Genomic DNA, 19,679 nt, shown 5'->3' on the forward strand with positions numbered 1-19,679 from the left:
GTCTTGTTCTACATGAGTAAATTTTTACCCATCTCAACTCTTCTCTACTTCAAGTCATTTAAAGGGGAGACCAAGATCAAGAACAACCGACTTGTAAGAAGTAAGAGGAAACCAGAGAGAGACAATAAAAACATGGGTTAATGTGAGACTTCCAACCTATATCTAAACTTTTTACTCCTAATTGCAACCCATTCATTAAATTGTAAGTGAAAGAGGAACAACAATTCCTTCCATTTTATTGCTAAAAAACGTCTTTCATTACTAAGAACACAAAGTTTAACCATTAAAACAAAGAAAGAAAGAAAAAAGGATAATACATTCATCATAGTTTCTAAATGTTACTTAAAATTACTCTGACTGGAGGAAAGTAGTGCCTTTATCAGTTATATGCTTGGCAATGATCTCCCCAAGTGTCTTTGCCGCTAAAGGGAGGCCATCACACTTTTCTTTAATTTCATCCTCCATTCTTGCCAAGTCTTTGGCAACTAAGGCAAAAGAGGGATGATCCAAATCGATTCCTTGCATCTTGGTGGTCTCCTTGAATATTGACCAACAACTGTCTGGTGGGAGAGGCGAAATTGGATACAAATTTTTCTCACCTACCATCCGTGTGGCTACTTGTTCAAGTCTACTAGTGACAATAACTCCACCACCATAATCTTTAGGCAATCCATAAGCAAGACGATTACCCCATTTGTCTTCTTTAAGCAACAATTTAGAATCCAATTCTTCATACCAATGGCTTTTAGTATCCCATGCATCATCCAAAACAATTAGATATTTTTTACCTGACAAATGCCTGTGAAGTGTGAGCATTAATAGGTCGTCGAGACTAATATTAGTATCATCGTTGCTGCTCTCCAATTCATCTTCTCCTAGAGCCTTGAGCATGCTCTCCACAATCTCCTTTTGAACGTTTACTTGGTCAAGTGTTTTGGATAAAGATACCCAAATTCTGGGACGGAATTCCTTCTTGGCTATTTTGCTGTTGAAAACCATTTGAGCAAGTGAACTTTTACCAGATCCACCCATGCCCACAATCCCAATTGCCTTGAATCCATCGATTCTACCTATTTCCAGTAATTCCAATATTTTATTCTTTTGGTTTTCAAAACCATAAATCTTGGAATTGAAGGAGGAGGTGAGAGAGATTTGACGGTTTGGTGGTGAAGGAATTGAAGTGGGGGTAATTACAGCACGATCGCCATCATCAGTAATGCCTTGAAGGAGCTTTGCTTTGATATCGAGTAAGCGATTCTCGATTCTGCCAAGGAAGAAGTATTGGGTGAGAGAGCTGTAACGAGAGAGTGGGCCTTGTTTGCTGTTGTTTCGATTATCTGATATAATTTGGCATTCTATGAAAGCGTCATTGAGTTCATACAAATCCTGTTCAGTTGGCATAAAGGATGATGTTGTTGTTTCAGAACTTATCTTATTTTCGAGAATTTCTCCGATTTCTTGAAAAAGGGTGTAGAGGGGAACACGAGTCTGATCCTTGTCTTCTTCTTGAACAGCATTTATGAATTTGATCTTCAGAAATTGTACCACCTCATTGCCCATCTCAACTCCTTCCTTGCTTTCTCTCTCTCTCTCTCTCTCTCTCTCTGCTCTCTCTGCTCTGCTCTGCTGGGGTTTTGTCAAGTATAGAATGTGGAAATACTCTCTCAATTATACATTTTTCTTTCGATGAGAAATTGTACTGCAACATTGAGGTCGTCGGTTCAAGTCAAACTTGCATTTAAAAAATATAAATAATAAATAAATTAAAATTTGGACACAACTGGAGAAAGAAACTATAGTCGTTACTTGTTACCTGTCAAGAATAGATTAGATTAGATTATAGTTGACGTTTACTTATTGGACAAGAAATTATTTTATTCCTACTTGCACTATACATTTTTAAACATTTGTGCTTTTTTTTTTTTTTTCACCCACTTACTCTTTGCACCTCCCTTAAATTCAAAATGTTGGAATTCTTCTCATCCACCTTTTCTGGTGGTACTCTTTCGAAAAAATCTAATTTTATTGAGAATTTTTTGATAATGATTATATTTGATCATTAGATTTATATAGATTGAAACATCCATCAATATAGATAATCAATCAATCCAATACTTTAATATACTTAATTGAACCTAATTAATGCAAATGTAGTATCTTCAAATATGTGATGAAATACACCACAACATTGATATAGTGTATCTTATGCACATTATTATAATGCATACATCTTATCACTATTACTCTTTATATCATCTATCTAAATTAAATCTCATTTGATCATTCTTCTTCTTCCTCTCTCTCTCTCTCTCTTTGCACGGGTGTGTTAAGTAAATGTTTTGTATTTTATTTTTAGGGATTTCTAATTTTAAGGTTACTAAAAGATAATTATGTGATATTTTCTTTTGGATTTTTATTTTTATTTTTAAAGAGATAGACATGTTTTAGTAATTCTCAATTTTATAAATTTAAAAAAAAAAAAATCTTTAGGATTGTAAAAATTAGAAGAGAGAGAGAGAGAGACAACAAAGAAAAATAATTGAGGTTCGACAAAGATGGTGGGTGCAAAGAATAAATGAATGAGATTAAGTTGGGGGTGGTGAGTAATATGACGAGACTTGAGAGATTTTAGGGAAGTGCCTACAAAGAGCAATTGGGTGCATAAACCTAAGGCTTAAAATGAGTAGGATATGGTCCGGATATGAGTATGTCCATATCCATATCCGATTTTTTTTATTCGAATTCTAATAGTTAAAATCATATCCGAATCACTTTATTTTCATCAAATCTATATCCGGATCCGATTAAATAAATTGATTCAGGTCAAATAATGTTAAATCATTCAAGATTATTTCCAATAAAATTATTAAAATGTGATCAAATGATAACTTGAACTCAAGACTCTCCATTTTGAAGAGAGATTGTTAGTTGAAGGAAGATAATTTGAAATATATAAAAATACAAGTTACAAAGTAATATATCATTCTAATTTTGATGGATATAGGAATGGATCTACATCCGATCCAAATTCAACTTGGATCAAGGGACATCAACCCATATCCAAATCATATTTTAAACAAAGATACTTGATTAGATTAAATCTATTAAATTTGGATTCGGTGCACTCGAATTTTAGATAAAATTTATCTTATTTTAAGTCCTATATAAAATGCAAAATGGTATGTGCGAGTAGAACGCTTTTTCTTTTAAACCAATTATCCATTCGTGTTACCAACCTATAGGCCAGCCAATGGTTAGACCTTACCCTTCCTTTTAAAATTTAAAAAAACTTAAATTAAATAACCATTGGCCTTGGTGTCCCCCATGATTTACCCTAAAGGCATCTTGTAGTTATTTAGGTTCTCCAATCAATAACGTGGCTGAATTCAAAGTTACTATTTCTTAGTTATTTGGATTTTGTGCACGCCAATGTAGTCCACGATATCCCTCAGCATTATTCAAAGGGAACTTTAGCAAATATATCCACAAGTTTGCTTTGTGAAATAACTTACTTTATACATCTTTTACTCTCTATCTACCGTTAGTTTAATATATCTTTTTTGCTGGCTTAATTGCTGATATTCTAACTAGATAGGCTCACCAAGGGATGGACCACATATCCATGTGGTTCGTTGGTATAAAAAAAAAAAGAAAAAACGAAAAAAACTATGAGGCATAGAATGGGGTTGCCATCCGAGTCACACCGTACTAGATCCCTGCTCCCGCAACCACTCACTAACACTAATCTGACGTCAGATTAAAATATTAGCAAAAGGAATATAATATAATAAAAAGACAAAAAGAAGAAAGAACACAACCTGATGCATCTTCTTCCCCATTTCGTCTCTTCTTCAGACTCTTTTGATGCCTTTTTTTTATTTTATTCTCTTTTAAATCACTTCCGTACCCAACACCACAGATTATGAATTGCTTTTCAAGAAGAGAGATGCTAAGTTGACGCATTTTTTTTTTTTTTTTTTTGGGCAACACACACAACCCAACAAACGTTTGACATGTGACACAATGAGAATAGGAATAGAGAGAGTTTCTCTCTTGCCCGCTGACCACATTGGTTACCTTTTTAGATTTCAAATCTTAAAAAGGATCATTGGCCCATATTGATTATCACGTTGAAAATCGAACAACACAACCTCTTGGATGTCATGATAATAATCATACATATATATATAAAATATAAAAAAGTGTTTTTCGAACTTAATCTAAGGTGTTAAAAATGGACGGTCACTGAGCACTCAAATTTAAAAATAAAATTCAACGATAAGAAATATTATTTTTTTAATTTTTTTTTAAGTAAATATAATTTTATCCTCTACAACTCCATTACACCGGATCATGTTTTTGAATGTCACAACATGATCGAATTAGAAAATTTGCTATTTTTTTCACTATAGGCAGGAGAGAGAAAAGGGCATTGATAAAAAACAACACCCATTTAGGATCACTCTTTCGAAAATGAACATAAATCACTAATAGAAAGTGAATTTCTTAGAACCAACTAACAAAGATATCAAAGAGTTGATCTTGTGCCATCACCTGCAAAAACTCCAGCACCGTAGAGAGATGAATTTATTTGCAAAATCAATGGATGCATATCACCAATCAAATGCATTTGTTTGCAAAACAAAAATGTCACATTTTTAAGAGGAGAAACTTCAGAAATTTGGCCCTTTTTTTTATTTTCAGAATTTGGATTTTCTTATCTGAGTATATTTCATAAAGAAACAAAGGTTACTGTAGCAAACTGTTTGGTTTTCTATATTAAGATCAAATCGAGGCAGTTTGTTCAAGTAACTAAACTTGTGAATTTATTTGCTAAAATTCCTTTATTCAAAAGAAAAACAAATGGTGATTGGCGAGAGAGAGAGAGAGGCTAAGCCGCTTTAAAAATCAGAAATTCCATCTCAGTTGCTGAGATTCAAAGCATCCTGGTATGAATTTTAGTGCGCTTTTAGTGGTTGTGGGATGAGTTTGCCATTTTAGTGTATTTTAATACACTAAAATATGGAATAAAAATGAAGATTATCTATTGTAGTTACTAGTACTTGAAGAAAAATGTTTGAATAATTCAAGAATTTAAAATACAAACTGAACTTAAAACGAAATCTGTAGCCATCAAAATAGCTACATTAGAAGAACTTACAGAGCATATACAAGACAAATGACAGCCCCACTCCGCTAAGGTTGTTGAATGTGTTTACAAATTACAGAAGAGAAAATACAATATTATGAGATTTCTCTCAACTACTGCAATTGACATGATTTAAAAACTTGGATACCTAAACAACCAATATAAAAGTGCAAACATTCGTGAAATATTCGCTAAAGAAAGCAGGTGTAAATAACAATTGAACTATAACAGAAAATTTTCAAGTAAAAGAACACTTCTGCATAACAACTCTAATTTGTTACGATTGTAACCTTTGCTAGTACATTTACATGACCAAATAAGCCTACAGAACAATCCCAGAGATTATGTTACATAAGTTGCAAGGTTGTCCACCATGCCCTATAGGGTACATTGTATGGAAAGAAGTTAACTTTTTGAGAACTAATTTGAATATATTACCTGAGGGGAACACAAAGTTTTGCAATTACCTGCTTGTCTTATTTAGCGAGCGTTCATTGTTGAGTGACATTTCTTTTGTTCAAAAACTCCTTAATAACTTTGAGTTACTGGTCTCGCTAAAAATATGCTAGTGGCAATGCTTACCATTTTGCAAATATCTATTTGTCTAAATTTTTAGGTCTTCACCTCTAGTTGGCCACCACCCTGGTTCTCTAAAGGCCAGGTACACAAGCCATGTGCTGCAAGTGGTGACGGCATTGTCCATGGGATTAGCCGGACCAAGTCTGTATACCCGTGTATCCAAAAAAAAAAAATTGTGAGGTCCTGTGTATTGAGAGAAAGATTTTGCCTTTGTGCACCTTTGAGTATCTGTCTCATTAAGCATATATGCTTACCTTTTGGAAACACCAAACATCTACATCTTGCCAAGTCGAAGAGGATCATATTGGTGAGGTACTTGTAGGGTTAGAAACCTATTTATTTGAATTATTTGATTCACTGATCTCGTTAATACAGACTGAACCCAGTGGTGATAACAAACAATTTGGCCTACAAAAGAAATGGTTTATGCTTCATCAGCCGAAAAGATATGCTGAGCATCAGAAAAGAGAGAAGGCAAAAATTTTGTCAACTTTAGCTTCATCAAAATTTTGACCATTTCAATTGTAAAAGAGGAATAATTTTGAACTAAGGAAAATCATACAATATCATCTTATGCTCCAATATTCAATATGCAAGCTTGAAGATGGAGGTTAGGTAAATGTTTCCAATTTCATAAAAATGAGGACCTAGATATCATTCAAATTAATAGACAGTCATGAGTTAGGGTAAGATTAGAGGCAATCTTGAGAAGAAATGACGGTCCAGAACACCAAAATTTAATCTACATGAACACTTCCTATCGATAAAAAAAACAAGAACACTATCATTTAATATCAATAAACTTGGATGAATAGGTCACAGCTCAAACTTTTGAAGTTTAAAAGTGGTGTATCAAAATTTGCAACTTTCTGTCATACTTAATGCATGACTTTTTGTATAAAATAACAAAAACAGAGGTTGGACACAAATCATGCAAAAATCTCAATATTTTTTTTTAAATCTGTTTCAGCAGAAATAAGTGCATTTGATCAGTCCAACACCGAGAGTCAAAATAAAGATTATATTTACCAAAACATGAAATATATACATGAACTGAAAAGAAAAATAAGACAGTAAGAAACTAACAAAGTATCTTACATTGTTATCATGAAAATTCATTTATCAACTAAAATGTGGACACTTGATTGAAGCAAACCACTTCTGTAGTAAAACAGTAAAAAACTTACTCAAAATGGGCTTTAGATGCATCTATTTTACTGTACAATAAAATTAAACAAAACATGCTGCAAAAAGATCCCAAATGAATCCTCTCAATATAGAAAATCAAACTATCCTATTTATACAAAACAAAGATGGACCAAAAATAAAAGCTAGTTCATGGCAAACCTGCAGTTTAGAGTTGAGGAAACTCCTCAAAGCTTTCTGTTTTATATAGTCGTTGGGACTACAGAATCCATCACAACTGTTTAAAATGGAGCTGGGACTTGATGCCTTCATCTTCCCATTTCAATTTCTCCCACCATTCCAGCTCTCCTTCGATCTCTACTTGAGGATAATCGGTTCTGTTTATTTCAAGTGGGAGAGTCAGCAGTTTTGGACACCCTCCAACTTTGAGGTTTTGTAGAGATGGCAACACTCCACCACATATACTCTTCGATTCCGATAGTTTCCAAAGAGTCAACTTGCACAACCTTGGGAGTGCAGTTTCCCCCAATACCATTTCTCCAAATACACTTTCAAATTCATCACAAAATTGGATGTGGAGTATTTCAAGGTTTTTTAGCTCCAGACCTGACGCAAAGACAGTGATGAGGCTTGGGCAGCAATCTATATATAGATTTTTAAGGCATATAAAGCTCTCAGATTGCACCACCCCTTCGTATAAACACCTTAATTCGGAAAGATTTGAGACCCATAGATTCTGTAAATTTCTTCCCAGTGCCACATTCTCTTTTGTCTCATCTCCATAAAATACACTCTTTATTGCATCACATCTCTCTATCCAACATTCTTTCATTACCTTAACATTTTCAGCACCTATATCCGACAGCCGTGTAATGGATGCATTCTTCTTTAAAAACAAAAGTTCCACATGATTGAGGACCCCCTCGATACTACTAGGAAAGCTTTGAAAGCCACAAATCTTTAAAATTTTGCTAGGCTCTGTTGACCGAGGAAGCCACCTGGTTTGAGTGTAGTAGGTCTTTTTGAAGAAAAATTTCTTACCCTGAGAGTAAATGTCTTCCTCCTTTCCTTGCTCTTCCAGAGGGCACAAACATATATGGAACCTCTGGAAGCATTTCTCCCACAAATGAGAGTTCTTTCCGATAGAGTGGAAAATGTCAGAACTGCTAACTGTTACGTGTATACAAGGCTTGCTAACATCTTCTTTGGTCACATTCATTGTGTTTCCCCAATCAGTCCCGAAGGATTCATTCAGAAGGGGCAGTCGGAGATCTCCACATTCAGAAAGGGATGGCCCAACAATGGTAGCACCAGACAGATCAAGCACTTGAAGTCTTGTAAGTGCTTCAAAAGGTGGTAAAGTCTCCAGGTTTGAGCAACCTCTTAGTAATAGTACAGAGAGTCCGCTGCATTTGGAAAGGGGTGATAGCTGTTGAACTTGGGTTCCAGACAAATCCAATTTTTTAAGGCCTTTCTTTTGCACGAAGAATTCATCTGGGAAACGTTTAAAAGCAGTAGAACAAGAAAGATCGAGCACCTCAAGTCTTTTAAGTTCTCTCAAAGGAGGTAGTGTCTCAAGTTTCAAGCAACCTCTTAGTAACAGATGAGAGAGTCTGGTGCATGTAAAAAGTGGTGATAGTTGTTTAACTTGGGTTCCAGACAGATCCAATTTTTTAAGGCCTTCCTTCTGCATGAAAAATTCTTCTGGGAATCGCATGAAATTGGCAGAACCAGAAAGATCGAGTACCTCAAGTCTTGTAAGTTCAACCAAAGGTGGCAATGTCTCTAGTTTCAAGCAATCTCTTAATAATATTTGAGATAGTTCATTAGATTTGGAAAGGGACGGTAATTGTTCAATAAGGGTTCTAGACAAATCCAATTTTTGAAGGGCAGTCTTCTGCCTGAAGCATTTATCTTGGAGTTGCTTGAAAGCGGTAGTGCCAGAGAGATCAAGCACCTGAAGTTTTGCAAGTTTACCCAAGTTTGGCAGTACCTCTAGTTTAAAACAACCTCTCAATAATAGTTGGGAGAGACGGGTGCATTTGGAAAGGGATGGTAACTGTGCAACTTCGGTTCCGCAAAGGTTGAGTATTCGAAGGTTAATCCCAAAGGATTCATCTTGGAATTTTTTGAATGCAGTAGAACCTGAAAGATCAATCTCATTGAGTCTTTCAAGATTTTCCAATGGTGGTAGTGTCTCTATGGTTAAACAACCTCTTACTAAGAGTTGATGGAGATGATTGTGGCGAGGAAAGGCTGGTAGATGTATAACCTGAGTTCCTGAAAGATTGAGGGTTTGAAGCATAGAAGGAAGGAATTTATCTTGAAATTTCTTAAAAGCAGTGGCACCCGAAAGATCAAGCACCTTAAGTCCAGAATTCAAGGTTGGGAGGGTCTGGAAATTGGAACAATCTCTTAGAAAGAGTTGACGAAGACCATGACATTCAGAGAGGGATGGTAATTGTAAAACCTGGGTTCCGGAGAAGTCAAGTATGCGTAGATCAAAGTTAATTCCAAAGGATATGCCTTGGAATTTCTTCAGTCCACTAGCACCCGAAAGATCAAGTACTTGAAGTGAATTAAATGCTTCCAGACTCGGAAATGTATCAAAGTGTGAACAACCTCTTAGTGAAAGGTATCGGATACATTTTAGCTTGGAAATGGATGGTAAACGATCAAACATAGTTCCAGAGAGGTCGAGTAGTACAAGGGAAGTCTTATCCTTGAGCAATCGATGGTCGATTTTTCTCAGAGCACTTGCACCTGATAGATCAAGCACCTCAAGATTTTTAGTTGCTTCCAAACATGGCAGTTCTTCTAAGTATGAGCAATCTCGTAGGATGAGACGGCGGAGGTAGCCAAGGTTGGAAAGAGACGATGGTAACTGTTTAATCTGAGTGTCTGAGAGATCGAGGGATTCAAGATCATTCATAATCCCAAAGAAGTCATCTGGGATTTCCTTCAAGGCGTGAGCACCCGAAAGGCTAAGCATCTTTAGGTTACCGAGGCATTGTATGTTGTTGAAATTCTCCAGAGTGGCACAACCTCTTAACACAAGCACATGGAGTTTGTTCAAATTGGAAAGGGATGATGGCAGAGACTTCATTCCAGTATGGAGAATAGCAAGAACTTGAAGATTCTGCATTCTCTGAAAGAATGCATCAGGGATTTCACTTGGGAGACGACCTCCAATATTGGCATTCCCATGAAGCAACAGTGTCGACAGTTCTGGGAATTCTGGACAATCAGTTGGGTGGTATTTGGTTTGCAAACTCCCATCCATCAGACAGATTCTCTTGAAGTTATCATATTCATTAAATACCCCGGGAATAGTTAACCTCAGACCAGCTTTTGCCAATAATATATCGCTTCTTTCATCATCGATAAATGGCTCCCTGTTGATTAAGCCATCATGGATCATCACATGGTCATCATCTAATTTATATAGTAGATAACGATCTATGAGCTCCTTCAATATACGTTGGCCTTCCTCATATGCATCCTCCAAATGGTCAAATCCTTGTATAAATCCTTCCATCATCCAAGATGTTATCAACCATTTCACACTGATATGATGATAGTCTGGATAAAGTGTGCAGTACAAGAAGCAAACCTTCATAGCATAGCTGGGTAACATCCCGTAGCTAATTCTCTTTGCTAACTGTCGGTGTCTGATTCTTAAATTATACACTTTTTCAAATTTGGCCTCCAGTGTCAACCTAGTATCCTCCTTCATGCTTCTCAAAGCTCCAGCTAGCAGGGCAATTCCCATGGGTACACCCTTACAACTCTTGACTAATGCCTTAGCAAGGGGTTGTATATCCGGAGAACCAATTGCTACCCTAACCCCAGCCCCAGCCTTGTCGCAGAACAAGAACCAAGCTTCAGCAAACGGCAATTTGTACAGATAAAGGACCCTATCAGTGCTCATTTTTTGAAAGTTTCCAATGATTAAAACCTTAGATGATTTGTTTTCTTGTCGGCTGAAGAATGGTGGGACTCCTAATTTATCCAGATTATTTAAATCATACGTCCACACTCCATCTATAATCAGCAAGAACCTCTTCGCTGCAAGTGACACAGAGATCTTCTGTCGTAGTCCCCTCTTTGTCTCTTTTCTATTGGCCTTCGTGGTTGAAGACAGCTTCAACTGATCGGCAATTTGCATCAGCTCATTTCCAGAATTGGTCATATTTACCCAGATGACAATGTCAAAGAGACCAAATTCAACCACACTACGCATCACATGGCTTGCTGTCCATGTACGGCTTCCTGGCTTCCCTAAAAGTCTAACAGTTTTAACATCATTTTCATTTAACCAATTCAACACTTTCTGTATGTTTATTTTGGCTTGAAAGATAGTTGGCCTTGATGGTGATGATGGCACAATGGTCTCCGCTTCAAAAGCTATATCAAAAGCTGGTTCAGCATTCAAGCCCAACCTACAATAACAACAACAACTAGTTTAATATGTTACTGGAGCAAGGAAAAGGAAGGTACAGCTACGGGAGAAGGTAATGAATTAGAGAAGGCTATCGTTGACCTATGTAAATCATGAGTGCTTCAACTAACTTGATGAAAATGTCTATCATAGTTTCTTTATTGGGGGTCCTAAGCATAGTGACCAAGTTCGATTCTGTAGTTATTTTGCGGAATTAGTTTGTTAAGTCGGATAAATTCCAAAAAAGTTTCAAAACAAAGTTCCAAAAAAATTCTGGATTATGCAAAGGGACCTACTAGTTGCACACCACTAGTGGCTGGTTGCACCTACAAGCTTAAAAAAATCATGTTTTTTTTACATAATCTCTTTTAGCATACAAGTTGCACGTCATTAGGATGACCTACTCGTTCATCTTCTAGATTTTTCTTGGGTTCTCTTTAGTGACAATTGTAAGATAATGATTTTTCAAAAAAAAGTATTTAGAAATTTATAAAACCTCGAGTTTGGATCTCAACGTTGAATGTAGTTAGACTCATAAGGTCATGTGGGCTGCACTCTTTACCCATTCCTCTCTTGTACTGAAGATGAACATAACAAGAATCCATAACTACTAGAACTCCTCACACATCATTTATCTCTAAAATGAAAGGATGATTTGAGTGAGTCCTCACTATTTATTGATTAATTGATTGAGTTAAAATGATTTTCTTTAAAGGAAACCTGTCTTTATCCCTTGTGGAACCTGATCAAAAGATTAAGTCTTGTTTACAAAAATTGCTGAACCAACAATAATTTTTGTGGGGCATGCTTGAGGAAGAAAGAAGTACAATCTTTTTTTTTGGAGTGCAATCATACAAATAGAGTGGAAGGGGTACTTTTTAAGTGATGGAGTGGAATTGGTAATAGGTGGTAGTCAGTCCCTAATGCAAATAATATTTTTGTGTTCCTTCCCAAAAACCCATCATCTTTCATCTCTCTACTACCTTGTTCTTGAGATTTGAAGGTTGAAGAAGACTTGACTTTGTTTTTTGCTAGGCAAGCAAGGGTTAGTGATCAAGATAGGTGAAGTCTAGGTTTTGGATCCAAGGCATTGTTTCAATACTCTACAAGCCTTACCAACTTAGTTAAGCTGGCATCTTAAAGGTTGAAGAAGATAAGCGTTGTTGAAGGGTGAAAATTTTACCCTTTTTGGTGATTAATCAGCAAATCACTGATTAATTTGTTGTTTCATCAATTTAATTGGTTAGCCCCTTATTAAGCGATTTTTTTTTGGTTCTGAATTTCAGAGAATTCTGTGACAGTAGTCCTGAGTCCTAGCCCATTTTGTATGTAGCAGTTGGCCCAGTTTATATGTTATAATCAATTTGAAAATACAATTGAATTAAAAAAGACAATGCTTTGACAGGATGGAATGGTGGATAGAATCTGTTCAGTTGACCCCAAAATTTTAGTCCAGACTTTGACGATTATGATAAGTCAGAACCATAGGAATAGGCAAATAGTGAGGGAAAAAGTAGTAAAAGCATCAGATATAGAGATTGCACTACTTTGATCTATGCCACACGTAAGTCATTGGACCATGAAATAGTGGGGATGGACATTTTATCGAAACATGTAATATTATAAAGGTTGAAAACTTAACGAGACAATTACACTGTCCAAAATAATTACCAAATCCTGTTTTTTTACGGATTTGGGATTAATTTTTCATTTAAAATGAATTATTTGCTATAGGTCATAATAGTGAAATACCTTAATAATGCGAAAGGTTTAGAGATTGTGAAGCCTTAAAAAAAAAAGGCTGAGCTTTTGAATTTCTAGTTGGTATTTGAAATTGAATTAAGGCCCTGCTTGGCACACTACAAATCATTTGCATTTGCAAATGTTTTGCAATGAAACTTTTACCATTGCTTGGTAACCATTAGAAAATCTCTTGTGAAATCATTTTTGTTTTTGGTTGATAATGGTAATGTAAAAATTGTTGCAGCGATTTCTCATTAAAATAAACGAGAAACAATTTTAACTTACGTGACCTCATCAAAGAATTAATTTAAATTACAAAAATACCCGCAATACTTGTTGCATTAACATAGACATGAATTTAAACAAAAAATCCTTATCAAAAGTAAAGTAACCTAAATAACAGGGATAATTAGGGTATTTCACTGTTATGCCTTGTAGCTAATTAGCCATTTAAAATAACTTCATTTCTAAATCACTGATAAACAGGAATTGTTAATTATTTTTGAAAAGTGTATCATACCAGCAATTTCTCAACCTTTGATTCATGAATTGGGACTACCTCCCAAATTGAAAGAATTAAAAATTAATTGGGTGATCCTAATCATCTTATTTGAGTGTTTATTCTGTGGGCCTATATTCAGAAACTAGCCAATGAAGATATCAGTTGTAATTTTTTTATTATAACTACTAGCATGAATGGGGTTGTATGAATAGAAATTGAATTCAAAGAAATTTTCACCTTTGCTCATTGGAAAGACTATCTTCTTCTTCTTGTAGAGAAGACATTGATGCTGAAATTCCTGAATCCTCATTTGGAGTGTCACGGCTACCAGACAAGGTCTCATTCTTATAGCCTGCAGTCTGCTCCAATTCAATTTCCTCGTCAACAAGTTCGATCAATGGCTGTTTTGTGCTCACGTGGCTGGTTGAAAAGCTTTGAATTGCATTAAGATTGGTGAGTAAGGAAGCATCATGTTTTTGACTTGTTATGGCATCAACCTTAATTTGTTCAATCTCATCATCAAAGGCATTGGTATATTGAACATGACCTTCACCACCTTCTGCATCACCTTGGCATACGTTTGTATCTTCTATGATACTTTGGTTTTGTTGTTGAACACTTTCTCTCGTGCCCCCTTGTGTAAAAGGTGTAGCAGTCTCAATGATTCCTCCCTGTGCAAGCTCCTCAAGCTTTGCTAGATTTTCTTCCTGGGAAAGTATATTAGTAGAGTGGTATACATTAGATGGCGCTGAAATTGCAATGTGCTTATAAGCATTTTTATTTGTAGATTTCTTGATCAAGTACTTACCAATGTTAAAGTCTCCTCATTGTCGTTCTTGAATTGCGTTGAATGGTGGTCATTCAGATTATCAACCCTATCATTTGAAGTAAGAATACATATCAGATTAAAGTAAAATAGCCAAAGGATTATTACTACATTGTTGCCCGCTAAAAATAATTCAAATAATTCAAATAATTTTCACCTTTGCTTAATTGGAGACCTATGTCCTTCCAACGTGAATTCCTCAAACTTCTCTAGATTTTCTCCTTGGGCTGGTAGGTTGTAAACAACAATCTCACTGACTCCTTCCACTGCAAGTTCCTCTAACTTTGGTAGATTGCGAACAACAATCTCACTGACTCCTTCCATTGTGAGTTCCTCAAACTTTGATAGATTTTCTTCTTGGGAAGGTACATTGCTAACAACAATCTCATTGATTCCTTCCACTGGCTGTTCCTCAAATTCTGCTAGATTCTCTTCTTGCAAAAGTTCATCATTGCTAACAACAACCTCACTGACTCCTTCTATTGCAAGTTCCTCAAACTTTGCTAGATTCACTTCTTGGGAAAGTATATCACTAAGTAAAGGTCGAAACCACTCTATGAAGTGGAATATTAAATGGCGCTGCAATACATTGATACGGTTGAAATATAAGCATTTATTTCATTGTAAAATGTAGAACATCTAAGATTTTTTATCATACAATTTATAAACATAAGGTACTTACTAGTCGCAATATCTCCTTGTTGGCATATCCCTTTGAAGTATAATCATTCAAACTATCATCCCTCACATTAGGAGGTCGAACGCCTCTGCTACTAATGTTGATTTTTCTCTCTTCATACTCCTTTGGCATCCTCCCAATAACTGTCTCTGTGGGTGCCTCGTCTATGTTCGACTCAGCCTTGAACATGTCATGCTCTTAACTTCTTTATTCAACTTGATTTCATAATTATTCTTACCTCTATACAATATGTTCCTCTTCTACTAATTAGAAACAGACAGCAGCATTGGGTTCATCCAAATTATGCTACGAATTAGCAGACGAAATCATGCTTTGGACTTGTAGATGATTTCAGTATGGTTTTCAAATCACCTGCATTGCACATTAATACGGTGAATAAAATCTATGAGATAAAGTAAGGACTTAACGTACGAATGTTACAATCACAGATATTACAACTACTACCATTACTACATTTTTGCCTGCCAAGCACTTAATTTTCATGGATGTTTTTGTTGTATATAAGACATTTAGGCAACTTAAATGGTAATTATAAATGTTCTTATAAATTACTTAAAGATGACATTTGTAAATGACAAAATTACCTAAATAAAAATATTATCATGAGGGATGGTTTATGAACATTTAACCCAAAACATCAGGTATAATTTGTGAATTTATTCGGACAACTTCTAACCATGGCCTCAAATGTATAACCACGTGTGGGCCATTTCATAGGTGAGATCCACTGATAGATTGGTCAATTCTTTGTGAGCAATAGATTGGTCCATTTGACTAGTATTATGAACCATAGATCCCGTCTTACGGAAAGAGTAACAGATTTGTGGTTAACAAATAAAGGTGTGAAGCTGTTATATTAAATCAAAAGTTGCCATGTTCGCTTAAAAACAGTAAAATTGTAAGGACTTCTTGAATAGAGATTTTCCGTTAAGAAAAATAGATGATGAACCAATGGCATAACACCGCCACGTGTATTGAAACTATGGTTTTAAATCTTTTGTCTGAGACCTAGACCACTCATTCGAGATGGTTAGACAAGTCAAACATATTGGACGAGATTTAAAACCACCATTCATTTTTCTCATTGGTCAACAAGATGACTCAATTGTATCGAAAAACTCACCCGAGACAACTCGGTCTCGTTCATGGGCAAGACATCAAAACGAGTTTTAAAACCATGATTGAAATAGAAAAGGTGAATACATAATGGTGCAAAATTTATGGGAGAATTTTTTAGCAGTTTTCATGTTTGGATTTCACGTCTATTTCAATACATGTGGCACCATGCCATTAGTTCATCAACCTATCATCTTTTTTTTGTTAGGACTTTTCTAGTCTCAGCCATGGTTGAGGCTCTCAAAACATGACCTTTAGGATGTGACGAAGAACAAAGATTTTCTCGAGATTAATTTCAATCTTTTAAGGATTAATATACTTTTTGCTAGGGATACATTCTTCTTGGGAATCCCTACCATCCCATCAGTCATTTTCCTTTTTGTTTGTAGTTTTCTAAGTCTCAACCCACGATTGAGACTCTTTATCAAATAGACAATTAGGAAAATACCTTCCAGGGATATTAGTACACAATTTTTATTTTTATTTTGTGTGGGTGTGGGTGTGGGTGTGGGGGGGGGGGGGGGGGGATGCATTTTTCTTGGAAATCCATGACATGCATTTTTCATGGAAATCCGTGACATTCCAACTGTCAATTTGATGTAAGGCTCAACCGTGGGTTGTTAACGGCCGATCTGACTTACCCACGTGGCATACTCAATCCACATCCGGACGTGACATGTGGTGGGAACCGTAAATCTGCACTCTTCAGATTCTCAATCACCTTTTTTAAATCTCAAGGCGTGTAGATCTACGATTTCCAAACATGTCACGTCAGGGTGTCAATTGAGTATGCCACGTGGGTAAGTCTAAGTATCAGTAGTGATTTCTTAGGCATTAGTACAAATTTTTCCTAGGGATAAAATTTTCTTGGAAATCGGTAGCATCTCACCCATCTGTTGATGATGGATTTTGTTGCGGAAATTATGATGAGTTTAGGTTTTTAACTTACCTTGAAAGGGATCACGATCGTGGAATACACAGTAGCATTAATGGCTGTTCAATGGACCATATAAATAAACTTTTTTAGCTTATTATTATAAATAAATAAATAAAATTTCCCCAAACCTGGTTTTTGAAAAATAAAATAAAAAATTAAAATTTACGTAGTTATGGTTGAATCATCCAAAATTAACAGAGACACTGCTACTGACCTGTAATATATGTTGGCGGGCAAGGGAGAAATGGATCCCCAAATATGGTTCTCACACAAGCACACTCGGAGAAGAGAAAACTGAAACTGATGACCAGAGATGGATCATTTCAACCCAATAATTAAGAGAGCTACTATTGGCACTCCATTTTTTACTTATTACACCTCAATTAAAAATAAAGAAGGGTGACTCTCCAAATCGTGCATTGAATGTGCTAAAATTCTGATGATTTTGATACATTGTTCATTTTAATTCTCAAAACATGCACATGATACATTGTTCACTTTTTACGTGTCTATAAACTCATAAGCTCGTCATTTTTAAACTTTCGGATTCATAAATGCGTAAAAGTGAACATTGTACTGCTTACATGTTTTAGTAAATAAAATGAATAGTGTATCTCAAAACTGTAATTAGAACAAAAGTTGTCCATGTTTTCGTAAATATCTCAATAAAAAAAAATTGAATGATTGAGAATAAATAAAAGTTGAGGTGCCAATAAAAGTTCTATCATTTTTTATTTTTTTTTGTTGGATTTCTATTTTTTGAATTTGGGATTTTATGAGCCTAATCATAATTGTAAATAACTACTGAAATTATTTTAAATAATATTGAAAAGAAGAGTGCGTTTTAATCTTTAGTGGGATGTGATAAATGATTTAAGAAATTCGGTTGTAATAAGTAAAACTTAGGGCAAGAGACCCACACATAGTAAGACACTAAATCATATCAATTAAAGCAAAAGGAACATTAAATCATGCTTTATTTATTTGGCTTTTTTTTTTTTTTTTTATGGTAATTGGAGGTTCAAAAGGCCCCCAACCCACGAAAGCAAAAGCTTACAAGACTACCCCACAAAGGTGACAAGAGCCCAACAAAGCTCCAAAGCCTAAGATTAAAAGAAGGGAAAAACAAAAGTAACGAAGTAGAATGATGCGACTTTGGCATGTGAAGTGGTCGGAATTGTGATTTATGTTGAGTGGTCACAATCGATCATGTATGCGATTGGGAACGGTCTTAAAAGTATTGTGTACAAAACCAGGCCATCTGCACAATAAGAGAAGCTTCAAATTGGCATACGAGCCAGATAAAATTATCTTATTCAAGAATGGGTCGTTCATTGGGAAAAGGTACTCTTGTAATCAGATGATCAAATTGAATTTATTAAATAATTCATCTTCTATTTATTCAGTTGAATCGATTTCTTTGTGGCATAGAAGATTAGGACATGTTAAATATAAGAGTCGTGTTGGGGTGACACAAAGGTGACAAAATGATGTGGTGTCGCGCATATATTACTGTAGATGCTTTTTCACGAGATACGAGTAAAAAGCATCTACGGTTATGTGTGCGTCACCACGTCATTTTTGTCACATTTGTGTCTCCCTTTGTGTCATTTCAGCATTTTTCTAAATATAAATTCATAAAGAACATGTCTAATCTTAATTTAAATTTTAATTGTTATGTTGACAACATTGAGAAATGTTAAATTTGAACCTAAACTAAAATTGTTAGAAAATCTTTTAAATCAATAGATCAAACTTTTGATACTCTTAACCTTATTCATAATGATGTATGTGATCTAAAGAAGAATATCATTTGTAAAGAAAATAAATATTTGAAAATTTACTTAAAAGGACCCTAGTTGAAGGATTTCTTTCTACTTAGTCCATAAATTTTAGGGCTTCTCTTAATAATCCAATTAGTAAATTTTCTTTTCCCTTAACAATCCTTCAACCAATCAACCCCATCTCAGGTTATAATATTTTTGAAATACCCAATCTACCAATTTTTCATCTTCTTCATATACTTAGGTTTTCCAATGGTGATACCAATCATTTCTAATGATTTTTTTATAATGAATGACAAATGTAAATGATATACTTCTTATATTGAACATTTAGATGTATTTTTTATTTATTTTGACGGTTTATAACCAAAAAAAAAAAAAATTAAGAATGAAGTTGAGATTATATATATATATATTTTCCCTAGTGTCAAGCTTTATTTATTGTCGAGTTCAATATTTTTATTGTTGAACTCACCACTTTCTATTGTTGAGCTCACCAACTTTTATTGTTAAGTTCAACAATAAAAATATTGAACTCAAAAATAAATAGTGGTGAGCTCAATGCTGGTAAAACCCATCAATTGATGAATCAAACCAAAAAATATTCCACCATAAAAATTTGAAAAGCACTTCCAAAGTGTGGAGTTGATGGCCCTTTATGGAAGCAAATGGGATTAACAATTCTTTAGATCTTGATCTTGACATCAAAATGACACTAAGATAAGGATTTTGCGTTCAACCGAATCCCCGAGTTGG

At 35.1% G+C, this 19,679-nt stretch overlaps 2 protein-coding genes across 5 annotated transcripts; both read right to left on the reverse strand.

Moving 5' to 3' along the window:
* Positions 1-200: 200 nt before the first annotated feature.
* LOC147407694 (putative disease resistance protein At5g45440) lies at positions 201-1,654 on the reverse strand. The gene has a single exon (XM_086436395.1). It carries the CDS (start codon positions 1,558-1,560, stop codon positions 349-351), a length of 1,212 nt encoding a protein of 403 aa, XP_086292521.1. The 5' UTR covers positions 1,561-1,654; the 3' UTR covers positions 201-348.
* A 3,059-nt stretch (positions 1,655-4,713) lies between these two features.
* On the reverse strand, positions 4,714-17,461 carry LOC147407695 (putative disease resistance protein At4g19050). 4 transcript variants are annotated; one of them, XR_015176852.1, is made up of 9 exons: positions 17,354-17,434; positions 17,152-17,195; positions 15,069-15,437; positions 14,544-14,965; positions 14,369-14,435; positions 13,798-14,267; positions 7,076-11,316; positions 5,983-6,136; positions 4,714-5,871 (listed from the first exon to the last, which is right to left on the reverse strand). XR_015176852.1 is itself a non-coding variant. In XM_086436385.1 (7 exons), exons 3-7 carry the CDS (start codon positions 15,252-15,254, stop codon positions 7,146-7,148), a joined length of 5,316 nt encoding a protein of 1,771 aa, XP_086292511.1. In that variant the 5' UTR covers positions 15,255-15,437; positions 17,152-17,195; positions 17,354-17,434; the 3' UTR covers positions 6,152-7,145. The 4 variants fall into 4 exon arrangements, 1 of the variants encoding a protein (XP_086292511.1); XR_015176851.1 differs by having other exon boundaries at positions 4,714-6,136; XR_015176853.1 differs by lacking the exon at positions 17,152-17,195 and having other exon boundaries at positions 4,714-6,136; positions 17,354-17,461.
* Between the last annotated feature and the right edge of the window lie 2,218 nt (positions 17,462-19,679).

The sequence above is a fragment of the Akebia trifoliata genome, chromosome 3 (genome assembly GCF_017979445.1).
Source record: "Akebia trifoliata isolate Shusen 1 chromosome 3, ASM1797944v1, whole genome shotgun sequence".
Classification (NCBI taxonomy): Eukaryota; Viridiplantae; Streptophyta; class Magnoliopsida; order Ranunculales; family Lardizabalaceae; genus Akebia; species Akebia trifoliata.